Below are 26,566 nucleotides of genomic sequence, written 5' to 3' on the forward strand. Positions count from 1 at the left end.
CCCCTGCAGATGGGTGTTAGTCCTTTCAGGAGGGCAGGGCACAATGTCTCAGCTCTGCTGTTTTACTCCTCTGACTTTCCCCTCACCCCCAAATGCATCAGTGGTTTCTTCTTACACATCTCTTTTTTTCTTGTGATTTGTGATCTAGGGCAAACATTTCTTCACCATCCCTGACATGTAGTCTTTATAAATTATGGGAAGCAACTCACTTCCTTTCTGTGCGGGTAGTTCAGAAAATTCATACCAGGATGTGTCACTGAGACAGCCAATTTGAGATTCTACTTCTGACAGAAAATGATACGTCCTTTAGACAATAGGAAATAATTCTAGTGTAGAGCAATCATCAAAACTGACATTCAGTGCTAATATAGGAGAAGAATAATCCTTCAAGTTCCAGGTCTCAGCTAGGTAGTCTTCTTGCACCCTAAACCACAACTGGTTGTAGAAGCCCATATAAATCCAGGAATGACCAGTTTGCTACTCCCTGGTTTTACTTTGACCTCTCTTGACTAGAGTAAAAGCAGTATTTCAGTACATGGAGGCAGTTTTATTCAGGACTGTTTGTGCTTGAGTACCGTAATAATTGGTTTAATGAGTGTATTGAGACAATCAATGGCTTTTTTGTTTATTCACTTTATTACCAGGGTCTTTTCACCTTATTCACTTGATGTTCGATGACTATGTATTGTACCTGCTAGAATCACTCCATTGTCAGGAGAAAGCTAATGAATTAATGAGGGCAATGAAGGGAGAAGGAAGCACAGGTGAGTTTGTTCTTTTGTTCATTAGTTGTTGCTTTGTTCCACTGGTTTCTCTATTTTTTATGTTAGGACATATCTTTATCCTTATCTAACATGCTGAGGCTTATCTGGAAGCAAAGCAGTTTTCACATCTATTATGGTGTGAAATAAATCATTTAGGAGGCATCCCTGGTTAATGCATTCTGAAAGAGAACTGCCTGCTTCACAGTGTCACTCTGGATGTCTGAAACCCCATTCATAAGCACTCACTTGGTGTTTCAGTAATAAATTCTTTTACCGAACCTTTTGTCTTAGTTAATCTTTCTAAGCCACCATTGAATTTCAGTGGACTCGGTGTTAGTAAGTTCACCGATATCACTGGATTTCTCCCAGTCTAAATAAGAGGAAGAGATGGCAGGAAAGAAAAAAGACAAATGGCAAAAGCTGTTGTTTCTGGTACACTTACGTTCTGAGTGCCTGTAGAGGAGATTCTGAGTCCTGCTCCACTCCACACTGCCTTGCCAGAACAGAAGCAAGCAGGGGTTGCCTTTAGTTTTTCTACTCTGGGTAACCTCTTGTAATGAGAGGTCCTCAGTGATTTTTCTTACTTGCATCACCCATTAATTTTGGCAAATTAAACCTCCCTCTGTCACCTTTGAAAGCTTCATTCTCCATTTTAGCTGTGGCTTAATTTATCACCCTGTAGATTTATGGGAAGAAAAACATTTCAGTGATTAGGGTACTTGCTATCTTCTGTATGGTGAAAGACTTGAATTTAATTCATTGCCCTGCCATAGCCTCTTGGGTTTTTGATGAACAAGTTGCTTATTCTAGCATATTTTCCACATACCTTTAGCAGCTAATGTTATGCAGAATGTCCTCCTTTTTTTAGTCAACAAAGAAAGAATATCATGGCCCAAAGCTACAGGAATGCTCCTGAAGACTCCTGCTTCTTCCTAGAAGGTGTGGGAATGCCTAACTCAGATTGGACTCCTAATTTTAGAAATGTAATAGTACATTATAGGAGTATAACACTTAAGGTGTCCATGCAACAGTTTCCTGCCTATGCAACAGGGAAAATAGCACTTTGCTTTAAGAGGTTTTCTGAAGGTAAGCTGAAGGTTGTAATGGTGAATGCTCTAGAACGGCTTCTTTCAAAGATTTGTGGTTCCTGCTCTGTATTTCTTGGAATACACTCTAGAGAACCTAACTGCTTACATTATTATTTTTTTTATAGTTCCTCAGTGTTGCCTGACTCTACCTTTAGCTATGCTTAAAGGGTTTTCTCTCATTCTGCAGCAGAAATACGAGAAGAAATTCTTCTGAGTGAACCAGCTGCTCCAACTCCCTCCCCAGCGCCGTTCTCCCCAGCTAAATCTGCCACTTCTGTGGAAGTGCCATCTGCCCCGTCACCCATCAGCAACCAGTCCCCAGAGTATGGTGGCATAGCAGCCACTACAGGTAGGTTGGCTCCTGGCAGATAAATCTGCCTGGAGGTGGCTTTTGCACTTGGTCTCCTAAAATTGAGCCTCAGAACACGATGTACTGACTTGCAAGATATGAGAAGCCTTTCCAAGCCAGAAGTCTGTTCTTACTGTGTCCACACATGATATGTGTGGGATATATGAGTCTACCAGGAAAAAGATCTGATGTTCGGATGTTTTATATGCCTGAAGGAAGCGTGCCAAATAATTCAAGTTTAGTGAGGTTTGCAAAATCCCAAATAACTAGTGGTTCAGGAATTCCTAGCTGGTTAAGTGGGAGATGGGTAACTTTCAAGATATTTAACACCCAAATATGTATAAATAGCTGTGCAGGTTTCTCTTGGGAATCTTTTACACATTGCTGATAACTTTCATCAATCAATGTTAGAGATGAGGAATTACATGTTTGAAGCCTATTTTCAGTGTTATACTCTATTATAGCAACTGATAAAGTTGTATTTTAGTGGGCCCACAAATTTAAAAAATCTGCACTTCAAGGACAGCTTAAACTTGTGGATAGGATTGACAGAAAACAATAAGCATATAGCTAGCTCCTTGTTTGGGCTGCATAAATGGACAACATCCTCTGTGCTCTAGAGCAAAACTCATTACCTTTTGGATGTGGGCAGGACAGTCTGTCTGTATGATCAAAAGGCAGTGTTCTCTTAATTCATGGAAAGAGGGGCAGAAATGTGAGTGACTTTCAGATGGCATTTCAGCTTTGCTGCTCCTCATTGAATAGGATGTACAATCAGAATGTGGAAACGATCGCTTTTGTGATGTCCTAGAAAAGTTACAAAATCTTCTTGAAAGAATGTCATAAAGTGATGATTTACCACACTAGAGAATTTGGCAGTGGCTAAAGAACTAATCTTTCTGAAAAATGTTTTTCATGTTTTCAAAGGCGCCACGGGGAAGCACAATGCATGTTGTGCTGGGAAGAGATTTAAAAATATTTGTCCCTACATCGCAACTTAAGATTTTTCGCTGTGGGAGGCAATACAATAGCTAGGAGGGAAATAGGAAGTTATTCCCCCTCAGGACAGTTAGAAAAGAGACAGATGATTCCTAGACAGGGTAGGCTACCACACACCTTCAGTTCAGGTGACAGTGGAGGTGGTGAGGATCTTTGACTCTCGTTGAAACATTGATGCTGTGTGGAACTTGACCTGTAGGCACTGTGGGATGGTTGTGATGCCAGAACCAGAACTTAGTATGATGCAGGGCTGTATGCAGAAATAAAGGACTGAAAAGAAGGGAACCATGTGTTCTCCAGGGCCGTTGACTGGAATGGAGCTCTGAGGGACTTGTATTTGGGCTGCAGATACAGCAACTCCATGTGACTGTCATATAACAGTTAACCAAAAGCCATTTGCCTTTGTCCTCTCACTACAAGTCCTTGTAAGAAGTCCCCTTCCATCTTTCCCTTCAGGCACTGAAAGACCACAATTGTTCCCATGCTATAACCTTTTAGGCAAGAAAGCTATTTCTGATTATTTTAGTTCTTTTTTTTTTTTTTTTTTTTCTCAGGTTTTCATGTTAGGTTTAAAGGCTTTGGTTTTAAAAGGTATTGGATTTTACTCTTATGGTCTGGTGCAGTCTCACTTTTGAGTATGTGAACATCATCTTTGTCTTACACAAGCCAAATCTGTCAATGCAAGTAAAGCTCTGGTTAATGTTAAATATGAATACGTGGCTATTTCTTTTTTCTTAATTTGAGCAATTAGCAATACTTCTGTTTCCCATGTTCATCATGTAGATGGACTAGTTTTAGTTTGCTTTTTAGTTTGCTAGCCATTACACCGTGGAATGCAGTGTTTATTCACATAAAGCAACACAAAATAACAACTGTGTCCCAGTTACAGGAAATGCTACCCTTTTAAAATAGGAGTGCTGAAGATGTATTACACACACTCAAACTACTTTACAGATCTGTGGTATTACATAGAATATTTTGAAGCAGGAACATCTTTTCTGGAAAGACCACGTTATTGATATTCTCATGTGACTTTTATGAGGTACATGTAAAATTCTACAAATGCTTTGCAGATCTTGAGAACTAGTTCCCTTGGTCACCATTAGCTCCAAATTCCCCAATTTAGAGCGTCATTAACTCTTTCTTGCTTGTGACATTAGCAATAAAAGTTAACTATTAAACTTGTGTTTTAACCTTTTTTGCCTTCAGTCAGTGGTTAGTACAAAACCAGCAAATTAAACCGTTGAAATTAAATTATACTGAGCAAAAGAAAGGTAAATCCTATCACGCTCTGGCATCTGTCATGGCACCAGTAACATTTTATTTTAAACTTTTTGTTAGTTACTAGACAGTTAAAAGGCTAATTAGCCTCCACCCTTTCTAAATCACAAAGGCCAGATTAATGATTGTTCAAACTGCAGCAATATTGTAATAAAAGTGATAGCTATATGGCTGACTATGCCGGTCTCTCTTTAAAGCCCCTCTTAAAGCTGTGATTACTCATTTGCCAATGCAATCGTTTTTAGACAACCCAAAATGAACTCGAAATTGTTTGCTCCTATTAGCCTAGTAAGCTACAGAGTTTGTTGTTCAGGTTTGAGAAATCTATGCATGAAATAAGTCTTCAGGTCAGTAGTGGTCATTAAAAGTCACTGTTCTTCCAAGTCTGGGCTCGGTATTAAAATTCTGGGCATATTGATGCACATCTAGCACCTGTCATATTTGTGTGAACGAGTAAAACAAATTTTTGGTTCTTTTCCTAAAGCTTCAGCTCCTGAACTCCTGTGAGTATTTGAGAACATCAGCTCTTCCTCAACAAGAGTTTAATTCTCATAGCTGCAGAGTGCAAAACTCAAAGGTGTCATTTTCAGAAGGCAATTCTTCCCTTCAAATGGAAGGGCTTGTGTTTGTCTAGAGCTTTATAGGTAAAGTGATCTGTTTGCTGTGTGGGGACAGAATGAGGGGTCTGACTCTAGATTTCTGACTGCTTGAGGTTGACAGTACTGCTGCCTATCAGACATAATGCACAGTGCTGGGAGTGTTTACTGTGTCTTGGTGGTCATTTGCTCCAGCCTAAAGCAGATACAAAATGCAGGATCGTGAAGCATCTTCTGGGTTTTTTCTGCACTGGTATATGTGTTGGCATCAATGACAACAGGGCTGTTGCAGGGCTAATAGCAGTTCCATTTATATTTGGCTCCGTGACAGATCAAATGGCGTCTTGGTTAGTATCCTCAAAATCTTTTTTTTTTTTTTTTTTTTTTTTTTTTTTTTTTTTTTTTTTTTTTTAAAGAGGAAAGAAAAAAGAGTGATAATAAATGAATTTTCCTGTTTTAATCAAACCCTGCATGTTCAGAACACAAAGCAGAGCAGATCATTGCTCAATCACTATTGTTTTTGCTTATTTCAAAAAAGCAGTTCAGTTGAGTTCAGTCATATCTAAAAGAGACTTCATCTCTTGGAGTTCAATCCTGCAACCAGCTGAGGAAATTAATCATAAAGGACTGGGACCTAGGCAGGTATTAAAAAGCTAACTATGAAAACCTTTCACACTTAACTCATTCCATCATAAGATTGGCAGTATCCTGGTTGACCTCATACACACTTACACGCAGTCTGCAAATCTGTTGTCATTTTCCATCCTTACTCCCTGTCTTTGTAATTAGGTCACTGAAAATAATAGCATCCCTTCCACAAAGAGAAGTGAGGCAACTGTAAGTTCCCCAGAACATTCTGGAAAATAATATTTGTACTGCTTTCTGTCATTCTGTAAATCCAGAGTAAAACCCAACATACTTTGGTTTCTAAACCACAACTTGCAAAAGAAAGGAAGTATTCCCTCAAGCTGCTGTGTGAGGGACTGTCCTGTAGCACCTCAGACAATTCTCAGTTAGGAGAATTAAACAGAGATGCTCACAGCTCTCCCAGTGCAAGATCTACTTCTTGCATTTGTTTCTGTGACATCTGGACAAGCACAAAGTTTGTTACTCTCCAACCATTTATTTTAATGTTGAAACTGAGGTGGCTGCCAGTTAGATTTGAATACCAGGAGTGACATCTCTCATCCAAGGAATTTGACTTCCCACAGGGAGCACACGAAACAACTTGCTGTCCTGGACTAACTCATTTTCATCAGACTATGATAAGATCCTCACTATTTTTCAAAAAAGAAAAGGAGATTGTAACAATGTCTGAGGCCAGTCAAATCACTATATTTGATAAAATGCAAAGGGTCTTTTGTCTCTGTTATTGCTGCTTCTTATTAGAGCTAGGAAGGTAATTATATTTTTGGATTAATGGCCAATCTTTTTTTGGAAAAAATAAAATCAAGTCAAAGTAAAACTTTTGTTTTATAGTGAAGTGAAGTGAAAAAGTGGGAAAAAAAACCCCAAACAATAATGTTACCTAAATATAAGTATTTGGGGGGTTTCACCCTCTTTGATGTCCTTTCATTTCTCTTTGTTTTCGCCTTTTGCATTTAGGCCTGTTTTGAAAGAAAATTGCAAATTTTTTTTTGGAAGATAACACTGGGAAAATATGTTGACCTTTTGAAATTGAAATGCTTCATTAAGATATTCTGTGGACAAGTCGCTGATATTTTCAAAACTCTTGTTTTCAAAACTCTTGTTTTCCTATTTGATAACTGCATAAGTACCTTAGGTGGCCCCTTCCACCTAAACTGTATTTTTTAGCAAAGGCAGGTTTCGTTAAGCATTTTCTTATCTCAAGGAACCATGAATGTTTATTTGTCCATGGCAACAGGATCAAGCTTTTCTTCTTGGGGTCTTGGGGATCTCAGTGGTCCTCTGTATCAGGAAGAGACGAAAACAGAAATTCAAGAGTCAGTGTTACAAAGTGCTGCAGGCATGTGAAAACTGACCTATCACAAATACTCTTGGCCAGAACACATCCAAGGATTTCTGTTGTAAGAGCGCCAAATCAAACCTGGCTGAAGTATTTCAAGCTTATCTTGTAAAGCTCAGAATGCCTCTGCTCAGTTGCAGAACTAAGCATTTCCCATTAAAAAAAAAAAAAAAAAATTGCCTGATTTTGACAAATAAAATCACACGCACCTGAAGAAAATTATGCACATTTGAAATAGGCTCTTCGTTTCCCAAAGCCACGGAGTGGACACAGACCTGGGAGTACAATCACTTCCCCCTCTGAATTAAGCCCTTTCATGCTACAGGAAGTCCTAGAATCCATACTGAAAAAAACCTGAGTCACCTCCTGCAATTCCTTTTAGCTGAAGAAAAAGAGTCAAGAGTCCCCAGAGCCGCCCAAACCAGTGTTCTTACTGGGTTAAATTCAGTGTTCTGGTCCTCATTTGCAGGGTAATCTCAGCCAGTATGGTCATGACCTCCAGCAAGAGCTATGTTATCCTGGAACAATAGATCTGTCAGCCTCCTGAGTGAAAGGGGTGTGTGCAAAGGACAAAGGTTTCTCAGCAGCTGGCTCATGAAACTGGAGTTCCTGCCTAGAAGGGATCAGGATGATTAAAAATCTCAGCACCTTCTAAGCAAAATGGAAAACCCACTTCTTTGCTTTGCTCTTCCCACAAATGCTCTACATGACAAAAATAAATTAAGTCCAGTCTCTGCTGCCACTAAAAAAAAAAAAAAAAAAAAAAAGAAACATTATTTGCAGGAAGGAAATAACTAGGCTATTTCTGTCTATCTACTCTCCATAATTTGAGGATCTTTGTAGTGTTGCCACTACAAGGGCTGGTACCCAGTTGGGTGGAACAGGTACAAACTGCAAAAGGATTCAAGATATTTATTTGCATAACACTCTTTCTTTCTTTTTTTCTAATCCTTCATTGTTCTGATCATACTTTCTGCCTCAGTACAGGCCTCAGAGCTGAGCAGGCCAGCAGCCCTCTCCATGTGAGAGACCTCAGATTTTGGAGCATCACACCTGAGAAATCTTAGCACTGGTGGTCTTCCATTTCTCAGTCCTATCCTAGTGCTTTGGTTTTTTCTGCAAAATTCTTTCAATGCCACACTGGAAGTCTGCAGTGTGAGCCATTCCAGATATGTTTTATTCTTCTAGATCCTTGCCTCCTTCAAATGATCGATGTGTGTTGGTATTTATGCCTCAGGTACAGCTGGTCAGTGCACTTCCCATGATCTATTACCTGTTTGGCTGTTTTCCCATAATTGTCTCGAAGCATGGCACCTCTGTGGATGACAGCTTGTGTTAAGAGTGTCCCTTTGGCTCCTCTCTGTCTGCAGGGGCTATGCAATCCTACACATGGTCCCTCACCTACACTGTGACAACAGCTGCTGGGTCACCTGCGGAGAATTCCCAGCAGCTGCCCTGCATGAGGAGCCCACATGTCCCTTCATCATCTGTCACACACCGGATACCTGTTTATCCCCACAGAGAAGAACATGGGTAAGGCACTTCCCAGGGTCTTGAGTTTTTCAATGTGGTTTTGGTGGGATTTGGATGAACTGCTTAGGTGTTTTTTTGTTTGTTGTTTCTTTTTTTTTTTTTTTTTTTTTTTTTTTTTTTTTTTTTTTTAGTACGGTAGAAGCTGTTTCTTGATGTAATTAAGTTTGTATTGCAAAGATGCTGGTATCATAATTCTTTGGCTCTTGTTGCTATTCTATAATTGTATTATGTCTTAGTTTTATAATCTCATCTAATTCTATTCAAAACCACAGTAGGCCTGGAGGACATTTTCTAAAAGAGAAGGCTTAAGTAGATTTCTTCTCTGATTCCTGTTTTCCTGTGCCATGTTTGAAAAAACTAGATGTACCTAGAGAACCCTTCTATACCATTTGTCAGGAGAGGTGATCCTTCTCTTTTGCTCAGCACTGCTGAGACCAAATCTGGATCAAATTCTGTGCTCCCCAGCACCTGACAGAGCCAAGCATACTGGAGTAAGTCCAGAAAAGGGTCACTTTGATGATAAATGTGGGACTGGACTGGCTGTCATATAAAGAGAGGCTGAGAGAGCTGAGGTTATCAGCAGGCAGAGAGAGCTCAGGGAGGGTCTTATCAGTGTGTAAAAATACCTGCTGGGGGATGTAAAGAAGAGAGAGACAGGTTCTTTTTCAGTGGTATTTAATGACAGGACAAGAACAAATAGAAGTACAAGAAATTCTGTTTAAACATAAATGAACAAAAAGCTTGGTTTACTGTAAGTATGATCAAACACTGAAAAGCTGTGAAGTCTCCATCCTTGCTGATGTACAGACCCCAGCTGGACACAATCCTGGGCAGGCTACTCTCATGGACCTTGCTTTGATCAGGTGGCTTAGACTAGATAAACTCCACAAGTCTCTTCCAACCTCAGTGATTTGATGACTACTGTTAACCTGCAGATGAAAAAATGTCCACAATTTGACCATATAGACATATTATCACCATAATATTCTAATATTCTCCATCACCATAATTTCCTCAAGGCTCTCAATTCAAATAATTACAGGTATAAATTTATGTAACATTATTTCATCTGGAAAAACTTCAGACACTTGCTAAAGCTCTCAGTGCTGTTTTCATTAAGCAACAGTTTCTTCTGTGCCATCCTCATTTGATTCAGTGCTAACTCACAGATATCCATAAATAAAAAAACCAATCACAAACTATTCAGTGGAGAAGGAATAGACAATATGGCAAGATCAGCAAATGCCCAGGAAGAGGTCCAAATGATGCAAGAGGTTCAAAAGGTTTTACTGTGTTCCTCAGTCTTATTGCAAACTCATTAACTTTGCAGAACTGCTTTCCCAGTGAGAAAGACTCTAAACTGTTTGGAAGGATATCAGTAGATGAATTTGAACCCTGCATCTTCTTCCGTCTTGGATGTGATTAGGTTTTGATACGTGTTTGAATGTCACTGCTAAGCCCTTACTGGGAAAACCTGGATAAGGAGAAAGGGAACATCTCTCTTATCCAGCAATATGAGTCTTAGGTGGAGGCAGAAATAGAGCAGCACAGAGGTTTGGCGGCTAAGAGTATTCAAGACTTGGAACAGAGCACAGTAAGGCAGTGTCTATGTTATATATATGTGAGAATTCGTTGTTTCTGCAGGAATCTCTTGCCTCTGGTGTTGGATTATGGTGATTTGAGGAAACATTTTAATCTAGGTGAATCAGCTTTTCTGAAAGACAACAAAGATCAGCAGTTCTCATGTTCACAGAAATGGAGAGACTGCAGGAAGTGTCCATGCATCTTCTGCTAGTGAATGATCCAAACAATGGTGGCAAACAAACACTGACTCAATAGCTAAGGAAACTGCTTCCTCCTTTGCCCCATGATGTCACTAGACAGAAGGTTGGGATTCAACAAAGAAAGTAGACAGGTTCTCCAACCTCACATCCCACTCCCTTACTCAGTGCTAAAGCTGAACTTTGTATGCTTCAGATTCAAAGTAATTCACTTCTCTTCCTCTCAATAGAGGAACATTTGACTGCAGCACAAGGAGATAGTTAAACTCATTGTAGTTCTTCAGGTCAGGGCTTACCATACTTCCTCAGCCTGGATAGCAATTTACTGGGAACATGGCATTAGATAACAATAAAAGGGAAAGGCACCTTCTCCTCAGAAAGTGCAGAGCTGGGTCTGCAGTTTAAAATCAGCCACAGAAACATTCTGGGTCTCTCTATTTGATGTTATGCTGGACGTGCTCTTTAACTAATGGCATCTGCTTCCCATGTGAGCTGGAAAATATCTTTTTGAAAAAGATTAAAATATCATCCTCCTATTAAAAAAAGCAAGCCAAAAAACAAAACCAATGGTATGTTTCATAAAAGTCGTGGAATGATTAGTGGGAATAAGTTATTGTGCATACTAAAAGTGGTTTTTGATGTATTTTAGATACACAGGAAGTTACAACTATGGTAGCTACAGCAACCAGCATCCCCATCCAATGCAGAGTCAGTATCCATCCTTACCACATGATACAGCTATTTCTGGACCACTTCACTACTCAGCTTACCACAGAAGCTCTTCACAGGTAATCTGCATTTATTACTTGGTGATAGTTGTTATAACATTTAAAATAATTCAGTTTGTAAATGTATCGACATATTAGCTGTCATAATCAATAAGCTGTCTAGATATTGATGGCACCTTTTTTTTTATTTTCTAATATTACCTAGGTATCTTTTAATTTTAGCGGAGGTCATAAGTAGTTTTAGACTGTCAGTGTAAAGTATTAACTCTAAAATCCAGCAGTCTGGATCATGGAAAGTGTTTGTGTTTTAAGGAGTAGCTAAAGCAAAACCAAATGTAACTACTTGTATGATTCTTAGGTGTTGAGAGCAGGAAGAGATCCCTGAGAAGAAATAAAAGTGTTTTCATTTAGCTGAAGAGACCAAGTGAATTCTTGTGGGGTCTCTGCTTTTGAGGATACCCATGTTTAGGAATGTGCTGAAGCACTGAGCTCTGCATATAGTTTGAATAACTTCAGGACACCACTGCAGAGGTAGTTTAAGCTGTATCCTATAGTCTCCAACTACAAAGCTGAGAAATTGTGTCAGTAACTCTTCCACCTCGGGAAATTGAGCCAGTAGGAGCCAGCCCAGATTAGATGTGAAGATCAGATCTGGCAAGAGTTCCGAAGCAGTGCCACAGTCAGAGGGCTTTAGTGCCTCATGCAGCTGGTGCTTCCTCAGTGTGGGCAGCTGCTCCTTGGGCTCTCTGCTGGAAGATTAGCAAGTGGCAGATACGGGGAGGGGGTGATGGCATTGGGCTATTCCACCCACGTGGCACCACTTAGCCTTTATTGGAAATTTAGGGAAGTTTATCAGGGACTCTCATGCTTAGCTATCACCATTGGACTGCAACAGTTTCATACCAGATGCAAAGATGTGAATTTGATAGTGCTTTGAAACTGAGCACACAAAAGCTGCATCTCATTCTGGTCTTTGGAATCAGTCTGCCACATGAACTTAGAGGAGTAATTTCTCCTTTTATGCTTCGTTTTCCCTAGCTGTAAGATAAGAATCATGGTATTGATCTGCTTAAAGCTTTTTGAGATCTGTACAAACCCAATATGCTCATTTGGAGCAGCTCAACAATGGCTCCCTGGCTTATGGAAGGGACAAACTATAACTTCTCACCCATTTGTGTAGAACTTGATCCATCAGACTACACGAGATGTCCGGCTTTGTTTGAGGGTTTTTGCAGCTGCTCTGTCTTTGGCAGGAAAGTGAATGAACATTTTAGTGCAGTGTCCTAGGACAGGTTTGTTTTCCTCCGTTTTTCAGTATGGGTCTTACCCTGTTATCTCAAGAAACAAGTAAAGCAAATCAAGATCAATACATTTATAGTTTAGTCATATCCTGGTTAACATGCGGGATGCAAACAGTAGCAAACATTGAACTCAGGGAAATATCTTTCATACTGTAGTAGTTTTCTCTACAAGTGCAGATGTCAGATCATTTTTTCCTCTCTTGCTAGTCTTGGAACTGTTCTGAAAACATATGAAGAACAGCTATGCTTTAATAATCACAATTTAAAGGAGAATTATTTCAATTTCAATGTGACATGTTCTTTCTCATGATGCTTATAAACTGAGATGGAAATGCACAGCAGGACACAGCCAACAAATCCCTGTTCCTATTCTGTATTGAGAACCTTACTTTTGAAAAATTATCTGAAAGTCATTAACAGTTTGATATAGAATTTGCTGACAGTCTTTTAAAGGCTAAATTAGCATCTTTAAAATGCCTGCCCTGATAATAAATCCTTTCTTAGCTACTTTTAACAACAACAACAAAAAGCTTATAAGATGTTAGGGAACTGTTCTTTTTCTAGTGGTCTTTGTGAGGGGGACATGTTGCAAGGAGTTGCAGTAGAACTCATGATGTTGCAAAATAAAAATAAAGGAAGACAAATTTACAGTGAATGTATCAACAGCTGCTGCTATACTGAAAGCAAAGGAGCTGCCATGTGCAGAGCAGTGGGAGTATAATCAGCTGGGAAGAGGAGGCATAGACCATAACTCTGAAAAGAACTCTTTGTTATAATCTACATTCTGGCCAAATACAGAGCTTTGGCTCAACTTTAGCAACTATTCTACCATGCTCTTTAGGACAGTGTCTAGGGATTAACTCCTATGAAAAACACCCAAACATCTCTGTGTGTGGAAAATTCTCTACAAACATGGATTCAGGGAGAGCCCTTGCCCCAGACAAGGGTCAGAGCCAAAGCAGGTGACATGTAGTTGTGGTGGGGTCTAAGCTGAGCTATTAATAAATATTTTGGTCTTGAAGAACATGATATCCAACTTCTTTCTATGGAAGAGAGTGACACACTCCAGGTTTTATCAGCTACTTCAAGAGTTTTGTCATTGGAATCTTTAGAGTGAGGCTGCACTGGGGAAGAAGTCACATAGACATGCATATTTTACTATTTACTATTTTACTATTAACTATTACTTTATAGTTCTCAAAAAGTGCAGGGGGGGTGTGTGGATCTGGCATTATAGACTAATTCCCACTGATTTTTTGATGACAAGAACAGTCTGTTCAAACCTTGGTCTTAATCCGAATTTCTTCTTCCTTCACCATCTGTGAATAATTCTCAGAACAGTTCCTTACTTGTTATTCCAGTCCTGATTGCTCATTTCTTCACTTGGCTTACTGGCCAGGAGCCTGGCAGACCAACGAAAAATTATCTACATATTGATCTGTTGCCACCTAATTTTCTAAGCCATAGTGCAAGAGTGCATACAATACTCAGATGCTACTCCACCATCACATAGCAGGGGACTGTTTAGTGTGTGTGCATAAACACATCTATACTGAGACTTCATTTCATCAGTCCTTTATTTCATCTGCTTCTGCAGTTTTTAGGTATACTGGGTGCCAGGGTAGAAAATAGGCAACAACTCTTTCTAAAAGCCTCTGAGAGGTCTCATCAACCTGTGCTGAGTTTAGCAGAGAGTTACAGCACCTTCACAAAGTTGAACCAGCTCCACAGTGTAGGCTTGACTGACTTCTGAGCACAGCTTTTATACGCAGAGTTCATCCTGGCTGGACAGGTCTTAATCCTCTTTCAGGCTATCCAAAGTATTTCAATTCACATTGAATTGAAATGGAAAAGGTTCTACCTTTTCCTTAGACACAAACTAAGTCATGCTGCAGTGATTTTCCTCTGTAAATTTCAAGGCTAATGCTTTCAGTAGGAAGAAAAATCAAAGAAATCTGCAGCAGTATACATGTTAACATATCTGGTAACATATAAAGATGCACCTCTTTGACTGTAAGTGCCCTAATGTGTAGTTGTAGTAAATCACACTGGAGTTTCAGTTATTCAGGTCTTATCTCTAGCAACGACCAGAAACATGTGTGGAGGAAAAGTCTTAGAAGTGGGGTGAGTAGAAGGTGGTCCTTTCACCAGTGTAGCTATGATGACTTTGTCAAGAGCTAACCTAGGGATATCCTGAGTAGGAAGCAGCACTTGGAATGATGTCTTTTGTTGAAAACCACTCTCCATTACCCTGTCTCTGAGCTTTTTTTTTGTACATAGAGACTTTGTCAGGAGTTGCATGAAACACTCATTCTCTTGTTAATTTTAAGTCTGTTATCTCATAATTGCAGTGGGTGCCCTAGGGTTTTTTGGGTGAGGAGGAATAGTGAATGTTCATTCCCTATTTATCTAGTCTCACCATTCAAGACATTGTAGATCTTTATTATTCCTTCCTCACCTCCTCCCTCACCATGTCTCTTGCAGAATGAAGTGTTAGGGTGTCTCTGGTTTCTGTTGTGACATGTGCTCTGTGCACAGGAGTTACCCAAGGGCTGCAGGGCAGGTGTGGTCTGGGGAAGGTGGGAATGTCCTGTTCTCTCAGTTGTGCTGAGCAGGGAACCTGATGGCACTCCCCTCCAGCCTTTCTGTGCAAAACTGACCTCAGAGTAGGTAGGAGGGACTCAGTCAAGAAGCTGCCAGATCAGCCACCTAGATTGGAGAATTCCTCCTAGATGCCACAGTAAACACAGCCTCATTTTACCTTTTCTCCTTTGCCACTTCCAAAATGGAACAACCATCTCCAAACAGTCGATCTCAGGTGACAGAGAGCTATAAAAGCAGCACAGCAATGTTTCTCTTTTTGTATCATGCAGGTCCTACCTTAAAGACAAGAATGATTTTATTTATTTATTTTTGCTGCCTTCAGGCTGCATTTTTGAGGATCAGAGTTTATTTCCATGGCCTGGACAGAACAAATCACCCTGGAAAATGCACTCTGGAAAAGCAGCAGAGTCTGCTGTTAAGCAGTAGATCAAATCTGCACTTCTCAGAGGCGCAGAGCACAGTGTTTGGGCCATACTTAAAGGAAATTTAAGCAGTGTTTGTACTCTGACTCTCCTGAACTGCTCTGGGGAGTGCAGTGGTCTCATATAATTTCCCAGGGTGCAGCACTACTCAGTTTTTTGTAAAATACTGCACTAAACCATGTATTCCTTTCATATACATCTGCAGCAGGATTTGCTAGAAACAGTGCTGGAAGACAGTAGTAACTCTTTTTGTGACAGTGGAGGAGCCAAGGAAATCTTCTCTCAGACAGAGCCCATGCTTTAGTGTCCATTCATGTTGTTTTGGCTCATCTACTTTGGGAAAAAAAAAATAAAAAAAAAAAAAAAGGATGGGAAAAAGTTCTTAATCCTCCAGCACACACACATTATAAACTCATGACTATACCAGTGCAGTAAGAATAACACCCTCCCCAATAACCACTCTGTCATCAAACAGCTGGTAATGACAGAAAGACAAAAATACTGCCCAAATCCCACCCATGCAGCAAGAGTCATTGTTCCCAACTGTAGGGCTTCATAAGGGCCTTGAGACTGTTAGCATGTAATTGAAGTAATTATGTATTGAATGCAACAGGAAACAGATGTCTAAACTTCTTTTGAGATAATTACAAATAGCATTTTCTGAAGGCTCCAAATGCCACTCCCAAAAGTACCAAAATCACTTAGATGGACTTCAAAGTTTCCATCAGCTTAATTAACTGATTCAATAAGGTTCAGTTTGTGGAGAAAAGGGTCAGATTAAGGGTTATAAAGATGCAATTAATCAATAGTTTCAATTATGTTATTTTATAAGATTTAAGTATATTTTTATGAAATTAATTCATGACCTGCTCTCCACAATTCAGTAGTTTCTGGTATGTGTTATTTGCAAATCCAAAAGTAGTGGCTAACATGCAACATGAGTATAGCATCCAGCAGAAGTGGGAACTAGTAAAATATAAAGTCAGAGCCACATTCGTAAGGAAAATATTTTGCTGTTTGGACATTGAAACCTTTCACTTCCAAGTATAATTGCTGGTGAGTTGAAAATAAGGATAAAGAGATTATTCTCCATGCTTTTGCTGCAGAAACTCAGCCTGCGCTTCGTGGGAAGACATATTTAACACTGTATTTTCTAAAATAATACTAAAAAAGAAATTGAATTGATTTTACTTTTTTGGGCAAGGCCTTAACAATAATCTGCTCAAAGTCTCACAGGCTTAAAGGACTTCTTGTCTAGGTCTAATGGCAGCAGTATTAACAAGCGTGAGTCAACCCAGAAAATGGTAATTTCCTGTCAAGGGTCCTCCAACAAATGTCGCTTTTATATCTGGCAAAGATCACTAGGCCCCAGTGTTTTGAGTTCAGCTTAAGCACTCTTCATTAAACCGGATGTGGAGTGTGAAAGGTGATTCAGGCAGCATGGGCAGGCATCCGCCCAGATGGCTCTGCATTGGACACTCCAACAAGGCTGAATAGATGCTTCATTGGATGAGTTAATAGTCAGGCAGGGGCCAATGAGTACTTTAAAAATATTGTCTTTCAATAGTCTCTTCACTGTAGGGGAAAAAGAAGCCACTGAGTCATTTGCGATTAGCTGACCTACCGTTACAAAACTTTCCATCTTGCATTCAGTCATAACAGAATTTATTGTAAAATACTGGATATTTAGAGTCCATGTTATTTTCAAGCCATTACTCTTTTTTACATTCATGACACATTCATAAACACAGCTGCATTGGGTGCGCTTGATGAAAAGGAAAGGCAGCACACTGTATCCTGTCCCCCCATACACAGCTATTTCCCTGCCTTCTCAGTAAGCCTAAGCGTGGCCTCTGGGCTGCACATTGCAGGAGGAAGATCTTTCTTTCCCCAGTGCATCCTGAAGTTCATTCTGGGAGCCAAGATTTCGTTCGCTCAGTGGCACAAGTTTTGTGGTTCCAAACAACCAGAAAAAGACAATGTGGCTTCCCCACACATTGCTGTGTACAACAAGGAAACCCACCACAATATTCCCAGAGCCCGTTCTCTTCTTCTTGATGATAGGTGAACGTTTTTGCGGTCCACAGATTTTCAAATAGCAAATTATCCTGCCTGAAGACAGGGATTTCTCTTGGCATTTGTAAGGGATATGAAAACATGTAATTCCCCTGTTAGAAGTCACAACCTCCGTTTCAAAACCTCAAAGGAAAATTGCACTGAGTCAGGAGGGCAAAGACTTCAGTCATGGTTAACAACAGAATAGATCAATTATCTCACTGGGAAGAAGACAGGAGAGAATCACTGGTATATTACGGCAGAAGTCTAGGGTAACCCTGCTTTAAGTACAGTCTTTAGTATAAGAATCTACAGTGATTTCCAGTACAGATCAATGGGTAGTAAAGGCAAAGACCACCATAACTGGTATCAAGTAAAACACTACTGAAGACAAAGAAGAAAAATTTTAGCTTGGGCCACATATTGCTTCAAAGCTTGAGTTTCAGCGTTGCTGATCATTGGGAGTTCTCATCTTTGGTGAAAGTTTTTGGAAAGCCACCAAGTCTGAAAACCTGATTCTCCTTCAAAGGAATATAAGGCTTTTTACACTCAGTATGTAAGCTCTGCTGTTTCCTACTGAAAAAACCCCCAAACTTTCTCTGGGATGAAAATGGAAATTTAGATAATGTTGTATAGATAATGTTGTCAGTGTTGCCAGGACAGCTTTTTCTGGCATCTGGATTAGCAGAACAGTGTTGAAATGTCGATGTTCCACGGTGCTGCTGCAGTTTAACAGCCCATTTCAGCAGCTGTAGTGGCACAGGTAGATTCAGCCTGTGTGGTGATGGAAAATAGAGGCCAGATAATACCTTCGATGTCTTCCCTCTCATCTCTCTACTGGCCTGTCTCCCCAGGACACACAGGGATGTGCTAAATCACTAACTACAGTATGTTGGTCAGAAAGTCTTCTTTTTCTCCTCTCTAGTTAAGAGTGGCGAGCGTGTAGCTCTGAGCTGCCTGAGGCTTGTGAACTGTTCAAATATGTTTGCCGAAGCTGGGCTGCCTTCCTGGCTGTGGTCTGAAGGGAGACAGCGCAAACTCCTCGTGGAGACACTCCTGCAATTGCCTTGGGCTTATGCAACAGTTGCTTATGCAACTGATTAACCCTGGGCCCATCCACAGTGGAGTAATGTAATGAGACCCCTTGGGAATCCCTGCTGTCTCCCTCCTAGGAACACCTAACCCAGCTGTTCTCTCCATAAGCCTCCAAAATTATGAGGGAGGGGTTTTGCAGCCATAGAAAGCTTTGGCATGTAGCTTGCAAGGTTTGTAAGCATCAGAAGCAATAGTCCTACTTTGGTGACAGCTTTTTAGCTAAAGAAGTACTGCAGCGTCAAACAATCCAAAATACGGAAATTTTAAATGTTGACGCTTTTTGCAGAAAAGGTATAAAGATGTAAAATGTAGAAGCTCTGAAGATACATGGCTGGCCAAGAGTAACAGGGATCCTCACCATCTCTGTGATGCACATGGATAATGGGAACAAGACAGGGAGATCCCTTCCTCAGACACAGCACACAGATGATCTGCTCTGGCAGGACTGGCAATAAGATAAATACAGGCTAAGCAAGGCCTCACAAGCAAAATTTACTTTCTCTTGCTGGGCAGCCTGTGGCTATAGAGGGCAAAAGCTGTTCTCTTCTTCCTATTTAGTCCTTCCTTAGTGGAAGCCATTTGTCAGACTTCTTTGATTTTTAGTTTCCAAGTGCCACTGTGAACAGCTGGGGACGAGAAGGATTCTTCTCCTGCCTGCCTCTTTCCATAAGTTCTCCAATTAGCTGCTGGCTCTGGGGCCAGACCACACCATTTTCCTGCAGAAACTGTCACAGTGTCTTGTGAGCACTTTAAAGGGAAGGCACATTCCCAGAAATAAAGATTCTTTTGCTTCCCTCCCTCCTTCAAAACTCACTTGAGTGAGGAGGAGTGGGGACATTTTATTTTCTGTTTCTAGTAAATAGCAGGTTTTTGAGTAAAAGTGGGAGAAAAAAAAATTAATTCAATCCATTTTTCTCCTCGCAGATACAGCCAGCACTTTGACAAATAAATTAATTTTTTAAAATCAGTGACTCTTTTGCAGAACTTTCCCTGAAACTTTGGTCTAGGGCAGGCACTGGTTATCTGATATTTCACCTTCAGTATGGTACCTTGTTGCTAATTCACATGATTTTGGCTTTTTTTAAGCACAGAATTGTGACACCAGCAGCCCTCATTTTAAAACGAAGTATGCAGCAGATGATTCTTTGATTTTTTTTAATTTTTCTTTTTAACTGTAGTACCCTTTCAACGGCCCAACATCAAGAATGGAGCCCTGTTTGATGAGCAGTACTCCCAGGCTGCATCCCACCCCGGTGACTCCGCGCTGGCCAGAGGTCCCAGCTGCCAACTCCTGCTACTCGAGCTCCTCCATGCACTCCACGAGATACGGGAATTCCAGTGACATGTACACACCCTTGGCAACACGCAGGAATTCTGAGTACGAGCACATGCAACACTTTCCCGGCTTTGCCTACATCAATGGGGAAGCCACCACAGGCTGGGCTAAATGAAGATGACTGGTATCAGCTAAGCCCACACACTCAGAATGAGTTATTAAAGACTTCACGCTGTGTGGGACTTTTCTCGTGGACGTTCTTCAAAGGAGGAGAAAATGTGGAAAAGATCCCGGGCAGATAAATGTAGTTCCTAAGGTGGGCGGATTGCAGACCAGTATGACTGAATTTTCCTGTAGCCGAAAAAAATACTTTTGTGCTGTTCTAGACCACTCTTTGGGCTGATCTGTGCCTTTTTTAATTCTGGGCCAACCCTGTGTGCTCTCAGTTTGAGTGAGCCATTTTTACCCCTTCTCTTATTGACAAACGTTAATGAGTCTTAAAAGAAAAAGTACTGAAGAAGGACCTATTTATAATTTGAATTACAGTCGGGAAATTCACCCTCAGCAAAACTCCATCATCTGTTCTTCTTTTAAGCTCTTAATGCATTCCTTAAAAACCATTCTGCCAAGTCATCACTCACTCATATTAATTCCTCTGTCTGGTTCCTTAAAAGGACATGTGTTGCTGTAGGTTTCAGTTTACACCTAACTTTGTATATTGATGCACCTTTCTGTTGAAAGTAAGTTTGATCTTTACAAAAGAAAAGAAAAGACATGTAGCATTGAATTATACACTGCCTTAAGTTGACTATTGTTCTTATTATATATGTATTCGTGTTGAGTTTGCACAATCTGGAAAAATCTTAACTTCTCTGGTCAGTAATGACAAGGTAAGAAGGGACTTGGGGACTGGGAAGACTTTGGATTCAGAGCCACATATGTTAAATATGATGATATGAAGCAATTATATAAAGAAAACGAAAATGCAAACATGATTATTCGCTTAATTATCTATTGACAGGTATGAAAGTGTTCTCTCAATTCCTTCACGTGGTGATAATTCTCTATACGTCTACAAAAGCAAAATTCAAAGCTGTGCCTTTGAAGTTATTCTGTACTGTGTATGTGTGGAAAAATGTATTGTATTTTGGGAAGAATTTTTCTTAGACATTTTCCGTCAGATTTGTAGCTATTTGTGAGTTTTTGTTAGTTTTTATTAACATAGTTTTTCTTCTGTATTATAAAACGCACCAGGCAATTATGGTGGACCTATTACCCTATGGGTAAGAAATAAATAAATGGAAATACGACAACAGGCATTTTAGTAATTGTTTTGTAAATAAAATCGTTGATAGCACCCAGTGTGATGATAACCATGTTTATGCCTAAAATGGCCACAAGTGTTATTTGTACAGTCGTGCAAGATATATGAGGGATTTTCACACCCAAATAAAAAAAGTAAAAGGAAAGAAATTCCGGTTAAATTTACTTAAATACAAAAACTTCTACAAGCTGCAGACCTGCAAAAAAAAAAGTTAGATGTCATCATGTATGTTTTTATCTAAGGAAGGACTCAAGAACAGGTATACAATTCGTGGCAAATGGGTGATGCACCTCCACTTGCCTGATGGACTGGTGATCATGACCTGCCATGGGCCCTCCAAGGACCTTGGTGAGATGTCCGTGTGTAGAACTGACCAGTAACTCAAGGCTGGGTCTTTGGAAGGATCAGGATGGAGGTGAACCCAAGCACAACTCAAGGGAAGCCAAAAGCACTTCCTCTTTTTTTACAGTAAATCGTTAAACCAAAAGAAGCCTAATCCCCATTGACTGAAAGAGAGGAGAAAATGAGACTATTTTAGCATACAATTATTTCATATTTTTCAACACCTTTGGGGACAACTCTGTTACCCTGATTTCAAGAGCTCAGGCAGACTGTTCAGGAAGGAGGAGGGATATTGGACACAGTGTGAGACCCAGAAATAATTAAACCTCTCTGAGTGGAGAACTGCAACATCTTGGGTGTCCTGGAAGAGGGAATTCTGGCTAACAGCAGCATCACAAAGCTGCTCCTAAAAAAGAGCCAAGAACATCAACAGTCAGACAGGGCTTGGAAAAGTCTTTCAAAAAAAAAAAAAAAAAAAAAAAAAGCTCCACAATCTTTTGTTTTTTAATCCTTTTGAAAAACTGATTTAGAAACTTGTGTTGAAGCCTCAGGAGTGTGAACATGCACCTTCGAACTGCTTCCTGATGAGGGTTTTGAAATTTAAAAGCAGACATTAATGGGGACAGTGTACAGATTGGTGAAACAGAGGCCAGCACCTGCAGGAGCAGAGCTGTGAGGGAGAGCAGGACTCACCCTGGGCCACTACAGCTCAGAGCCCACCAGGGCAGCAGAAACCACGGCAGCTTTCAGGTCACAGGCTGTGCAGCAGCTCAGGAGCACCACAACCTCTGCGCAGAATGCCTGCTGAGGGGCAAGAAGGTGTCAAATGATCCCAGTACAAGCTGCCAAACCTCTCGAGTCAGAGTGTGTAGGCTGTTGTTTAATCCTTTCCCTTGACCGTGGAAATTAAAAGTTGGGGGTTCTTGCCTAGCCGTGCATTTACGGGCGTATAAAGTAAATACGCGACTATGCAAACGTTGCTGAAGAAACTTTTACACCACATTCCAAAGCACTCAGTCTCAATTGCAGCTTCTCTTCTGTTATTTTTTCTCCTATTTTCTTCTTTCTCTTTCTTCTCTTTCTTTTTTTTTCCTCTTTTCCCTTTTCCTTTTTTTTAAAGTTTCTTGCTTACATTCTCTTTTTTCCTAACAGCAAATACACAATTTCATGAAGACGTGGTCTTTTTCATGGGGTAAAACATGTAACGAATGATAGAGATATATATAGTAGAATAGAAACTAATATTATATATTACAGCATAACTGACATAACACATTTAATATTTTTAAATAAATTTACACACACACACAAATATATATGTGTATGTGTGCCTATAAAAATCCATTACAATTCTTCAAGATTTTTCATTACCAGGTAGAAAAAAGACTCAGCGGGGGAAGAGCAGTGAGAACTCCATTCAGTAACACGAATCCTGTTTTTGTCAGGCTACCTCTTGCTGCTAAGGTCACTACCCTTTGACAAAAATGGCCTCTGACCTCCTCAGCCCCACAATTCTGTTGTGACTGACCCTGAAACCCATTAAATTCAGGGGCAGACATTGCTTTGGAAGGTTTAGATAAAGCTGACTAACATGGGAAGGGCTCATGGTATGCACCCATCTGAAAAGGTCTGGCAGTTCTTTGGTAGAGGATGCAATTTATTCTGTCCCTCTCTTTCACTGAAATCCTAATCCTTCATATGCTACATAAAGTGGAAACTAAAACGCGCTGATGATGAATAACAATGTGCCTTTAAAGGGCAGTAACAGTTTGCTGATCTTTAATTTTCAGGTTTCGTAATTAAAAAAAAAATCGGCTATGTGCAAGTAAAATTAGCGTTTTGCTGTGCTGTGAAGTAAATCTAAGCAAGCTTATACTTTACTATAGAATTGTAAATCTAAAAAGCAAAAGATTGTCTTCACTGAGGTTTCTCTCCAAAGCTCTGCAGCTGGATCTGGTTCAGAAGAAATGGCTGCACACTGGATGGCTGCATTTTGTTACTCCTTGCAGTCCAGTGACTGTGCTGTTCTGGATTTACATCTCAGTTCTTGCGGCAAGAAACTCCCAAAGAGGAAATTCAGGTTGTGGTTTGGGTCTGCATCTTAAACACTGCAGACCTGCCCCACCACATCTGGGCACCTCTGGGCCCTTTTCCACACAGGACCGGGCATTCGGGAAGGGTTTCCTTTGCTCATGGAAAGGTTTCTCATCCTCACGGATTCCTGAATTGAAGGAATAAAGATTTCAAGCAGAGACCGGACACAGCTCCGTATGAACATATTAGGTTTGGGTTTTTTTCCTTTTTTTAATTTTTCTTTCACTTCAGTATATCATTTTCTGTTATCTTAGACAATGAATTCCGACCATAGGGCACCTTGAGTATCGTGCATCTGCTGGGTGTTGTTCAAACCCAGGATCTTGCAAAACCTTTCTAGAGACACGGTGCACCTTTGCCCGAGCCTGCCGACGCAGCCCACCTTCCCCTCCTGCCACCTCCCCAAGAAAACGGAGAATTTTCCCGCAGCACCATTGCTCTGCTGGGTTAGGCCGGAGAAAAACGGGGTTGGTTTTGCTGCCCGATGCCGCGGCGAAGCCCCGCTTCAGGGAACACCCGCAGACTTCCCCCGCGCTGGGAGCGCAATGACCTAAAAGCCTGAGAAAAAGCGGCCAAACGCTGGTTGTGGCAGCCCTTCGCCTTGTGACGGGCACGGTGTGCACAGGGCGGGCCGCAGAGAGCACACAACGGGGCAAGCCTAAAGAGGGAGGAGGGATGTGGCGGTCCCCACAGCGCGCTGCCGCCGCTCCGCCCGGCGGGCGCGCTCAGCGCTGTGGGCGCGGACTGCAGCACCCATCGTGCCCCGCGGCAACACACCCGGCGCGCCGCGCCGCTCGGCATGCTGGGAAATGGAGTCTTCTCTCCGCACCAGCCGGCCAGAGGGACGGCAGCCAATAGGAGGGCTCGGGGTGCGCGCCGCCGGCCCCTCCAGCCAATGGCGCTGCCTGCCCGTGCGGGCGGCTTCCGCGGGGAGGGGCGGGCGCGTCAGGGGCCGAGGGCCGTGAGGGCGGGGCGCGGCCGCTGCCGGCGGCGCCGGGCGGGGCGGACGGGACGGGACGGACGGGCATGGAGCCGGGCGCGGAGCCGGGCCCGGAGTCGGGCCCGGAGCTGCGCGCGGTGCTGGAGGCCGTGGAGGGCGGCGGCGGCGGCGCCGAGGCGGTGGAGCGCGTCCTGGCGCGGTACAATGAGGAGGTAACGGGTCCCATCCCCCTCCCTTCTGCGCCGCCCCGCCCCGCCCGCCGTCGGCGGCGCCGCCAGCATCGTCCTCGTCCTCCTCGGGCTGGGCTCCGCGGCGGGTCCCCAGCGCTCACCGCCGTGCTCCCTGTCCCCCACAGCCGCTGTCCTCCGGCCTCCCGCTCTTCCCGTGCGGCGGGGCCCGGGGCCAGGGCGGCGTCTGGAGCCCGGGCGAGCACAAAGCCCATTGCCCGCCTCGGCCCCCGGCACCTTCGGTGTTGCGCCCGCTGGGGAGTGCCGGCTATCGGTGACCGGGCGGTAAAATGAGCTATTCCATAGCGTACGTTCGCCTCACAAATCTTTTCACCTACGTATAGCGGTGGGCAGGGGCCGGACGGAGGAGCGCTGAAGTCTCTCGGTACCTGCCTGAGGTGCGGCGCGCTGTGGGCAGCGCTTTGTCACGGGGAATCAGGGCGGGTTTCCATCGCCCGCACTGTCACCGTGTCCGTGTGCCGGGCTGTGTGAAATGGCCTGACACACCTCTCTTCATTTCTTCCGTGTCGCTGGCCAAGCGAAGGGAAAGGGGAAGACAGCTCGGAGAAGGTTGAGCTTTTATTGCCGGTGGGTGTGAAAAAGTAGTAAGGGTCTCCTGCTGTTGCAGTGTGATACGGGTATGTTCAGTGAAGAAGTGAAGGGTTTCCTGCTGATGTAGGGATGTGAAAGAGTGAAAATGGATGTTGTGTGGATTTTAAAAATCCCCCCCCTTGATAGAGGCAAGTTATATATATTGTATATATATTATATATCCCCCCCTTCTGATAGAGGCAGTTTGACACTTATATTGTAGTAGGGCAGTAGTCTGTTATGAAGGATTACATCTCAGCCCATCAGGTGTCTGCCCTTCTTAGTGTTTGTGTGACTGGTACCCAAATCTCTAAAGCTGGCACCAACTCAGAGTTTGGCTCTGGCTGTAATTTAAATGGCAGTCTTGTTGAACCAGTTATTGACTGAAATTTAGGAATCTGTTACAGAAACGAACATTCAGATCTTTTGTTAAAGTTTCATGGCTTTTGTGATGAGGGGAGAAGCCAAATTAATGTGGATGTGATGTGGGTATTCTTCAGCCTCCAAGAGCACTCTTGAAATTTGCAATCTTAAGTGCAATATGTTTTATATCTAACAATGGCAGTAACTTTTCTTCACTCGGAGTTGGGCTTGTAGAAGAACCTTGAGTAACAGTCCTGACATAGGCTGCCTTTGTGCATGTGGAAGTCAAAGGTAGAGATTGATGCAGCTGTAGGGCACTTTCCCTGAAGGATTGCTAGAACAGGAGTTCATGAGACACATCTGTTTTAACTTGCTGACCTCTGAGGTATAGAGGAAGGTTTCTGATAGAAAGAATCTTCTGTCTCCATCTTTACTCTTCAAAACGACCCCATGTTAAATGTGTTCTATCAAAAAGCATGCACAAGCATAATTTCTTAATTTTGCTGCACTGGATTTTATGCCTTCTCAGCAGCTTTCCCAGATGAATTATTTAGGCTTGAGTTGAGTTCTCAAGGACACAGTGAGAGCTTGTGCAACTTCTGTTCTGACATTTCAAGTATTTGCATGAAGTCTTGGAGTTAAATGTGTAGCTCAATACTTCTTTTGGAGTGGGATGAGAAACTTTAATGTTGTCCCAGTATAGTGTTGCTCTCACTGTGTTTCTTGTTCAAACTTTTTAATCATATTTCCTCCATCTCTTTTTTGATCACTTTGTTACTGACACTTTGCCTATGGGCCAGCAAAGGCAGGGCAGATTACTTCAGGT

The 26,566-nt window shown here is 41.9% G+C and overlaps 2 protein-coding genes across 2 annotated transcripts in view; both read left to right on the top strand.

Annotated features, from left to right (window-relative positions):
- Positions 1-20,049, top strand: part of RFX4 (regulatory factor X4) — a 67,506-nt gene extending 47,457 nt beyond the window's left edge. Inside the window, exons 14-18 of the mRNA XM_066320252.1 lie at positions 645-764; positions 2,040-2,201; positions 8,435-8,597; positions 11,028-11,166; positions 19,762-20,049. Of these exons, the coding sequence (XP_066176349.1) occupies positions 645-764; positions 2,040-2,201; positions 8,435-8,597; positions 11,028-11,166; positions 19,762-20,034 (857 nt within the window). The 3' untranslated portion in view covers positions 20,035-20,049. The remainder of the gene's footprint in view (positions 1-644; positions 765-2,039; positions 2,202-8,434; positions 8,598-11,027; positions 11,167-19,761) is intronic.
- Positions 20,050-24,619: 4,570 nt separating this feature from the next.
- Positions 24,620-26,566, top strand: part of RIC8B (RIC8 guanine nucleotide exchange factor B) — a 32,073-nt gene continuing 30,126 nt past the window's right edge. Inside the window, exon 1 of the mRNA XM_066319992.1 lies at positions 24,620-24,771. Within this exon, the coding sequence (XP_066176089.1) occupies positions 24,646-24,771 (126 nt within the window). The 5' untranslated portion in view covers positions 24,620-24,645. The remainder of the gene's footprint in view (positions 24,772-26,566) is intronic.

The sequence above is a fragment of the Sylvia atricapilla genome, chromosome 5 (assembly GCF_009819655.1).
Source record: "Sylvia atricapilla isolate bSylAtr1 chromosome 5, bSylAtr1.pri, whole genome shotgun sequence".
Taxonomy (NCBI): domain Eukaryota; kingdom Metazoa; phylum Chordata; class Aves; order Passeriformes; family Sylviidae; genus Sylvia; species Sylvia atricapilla.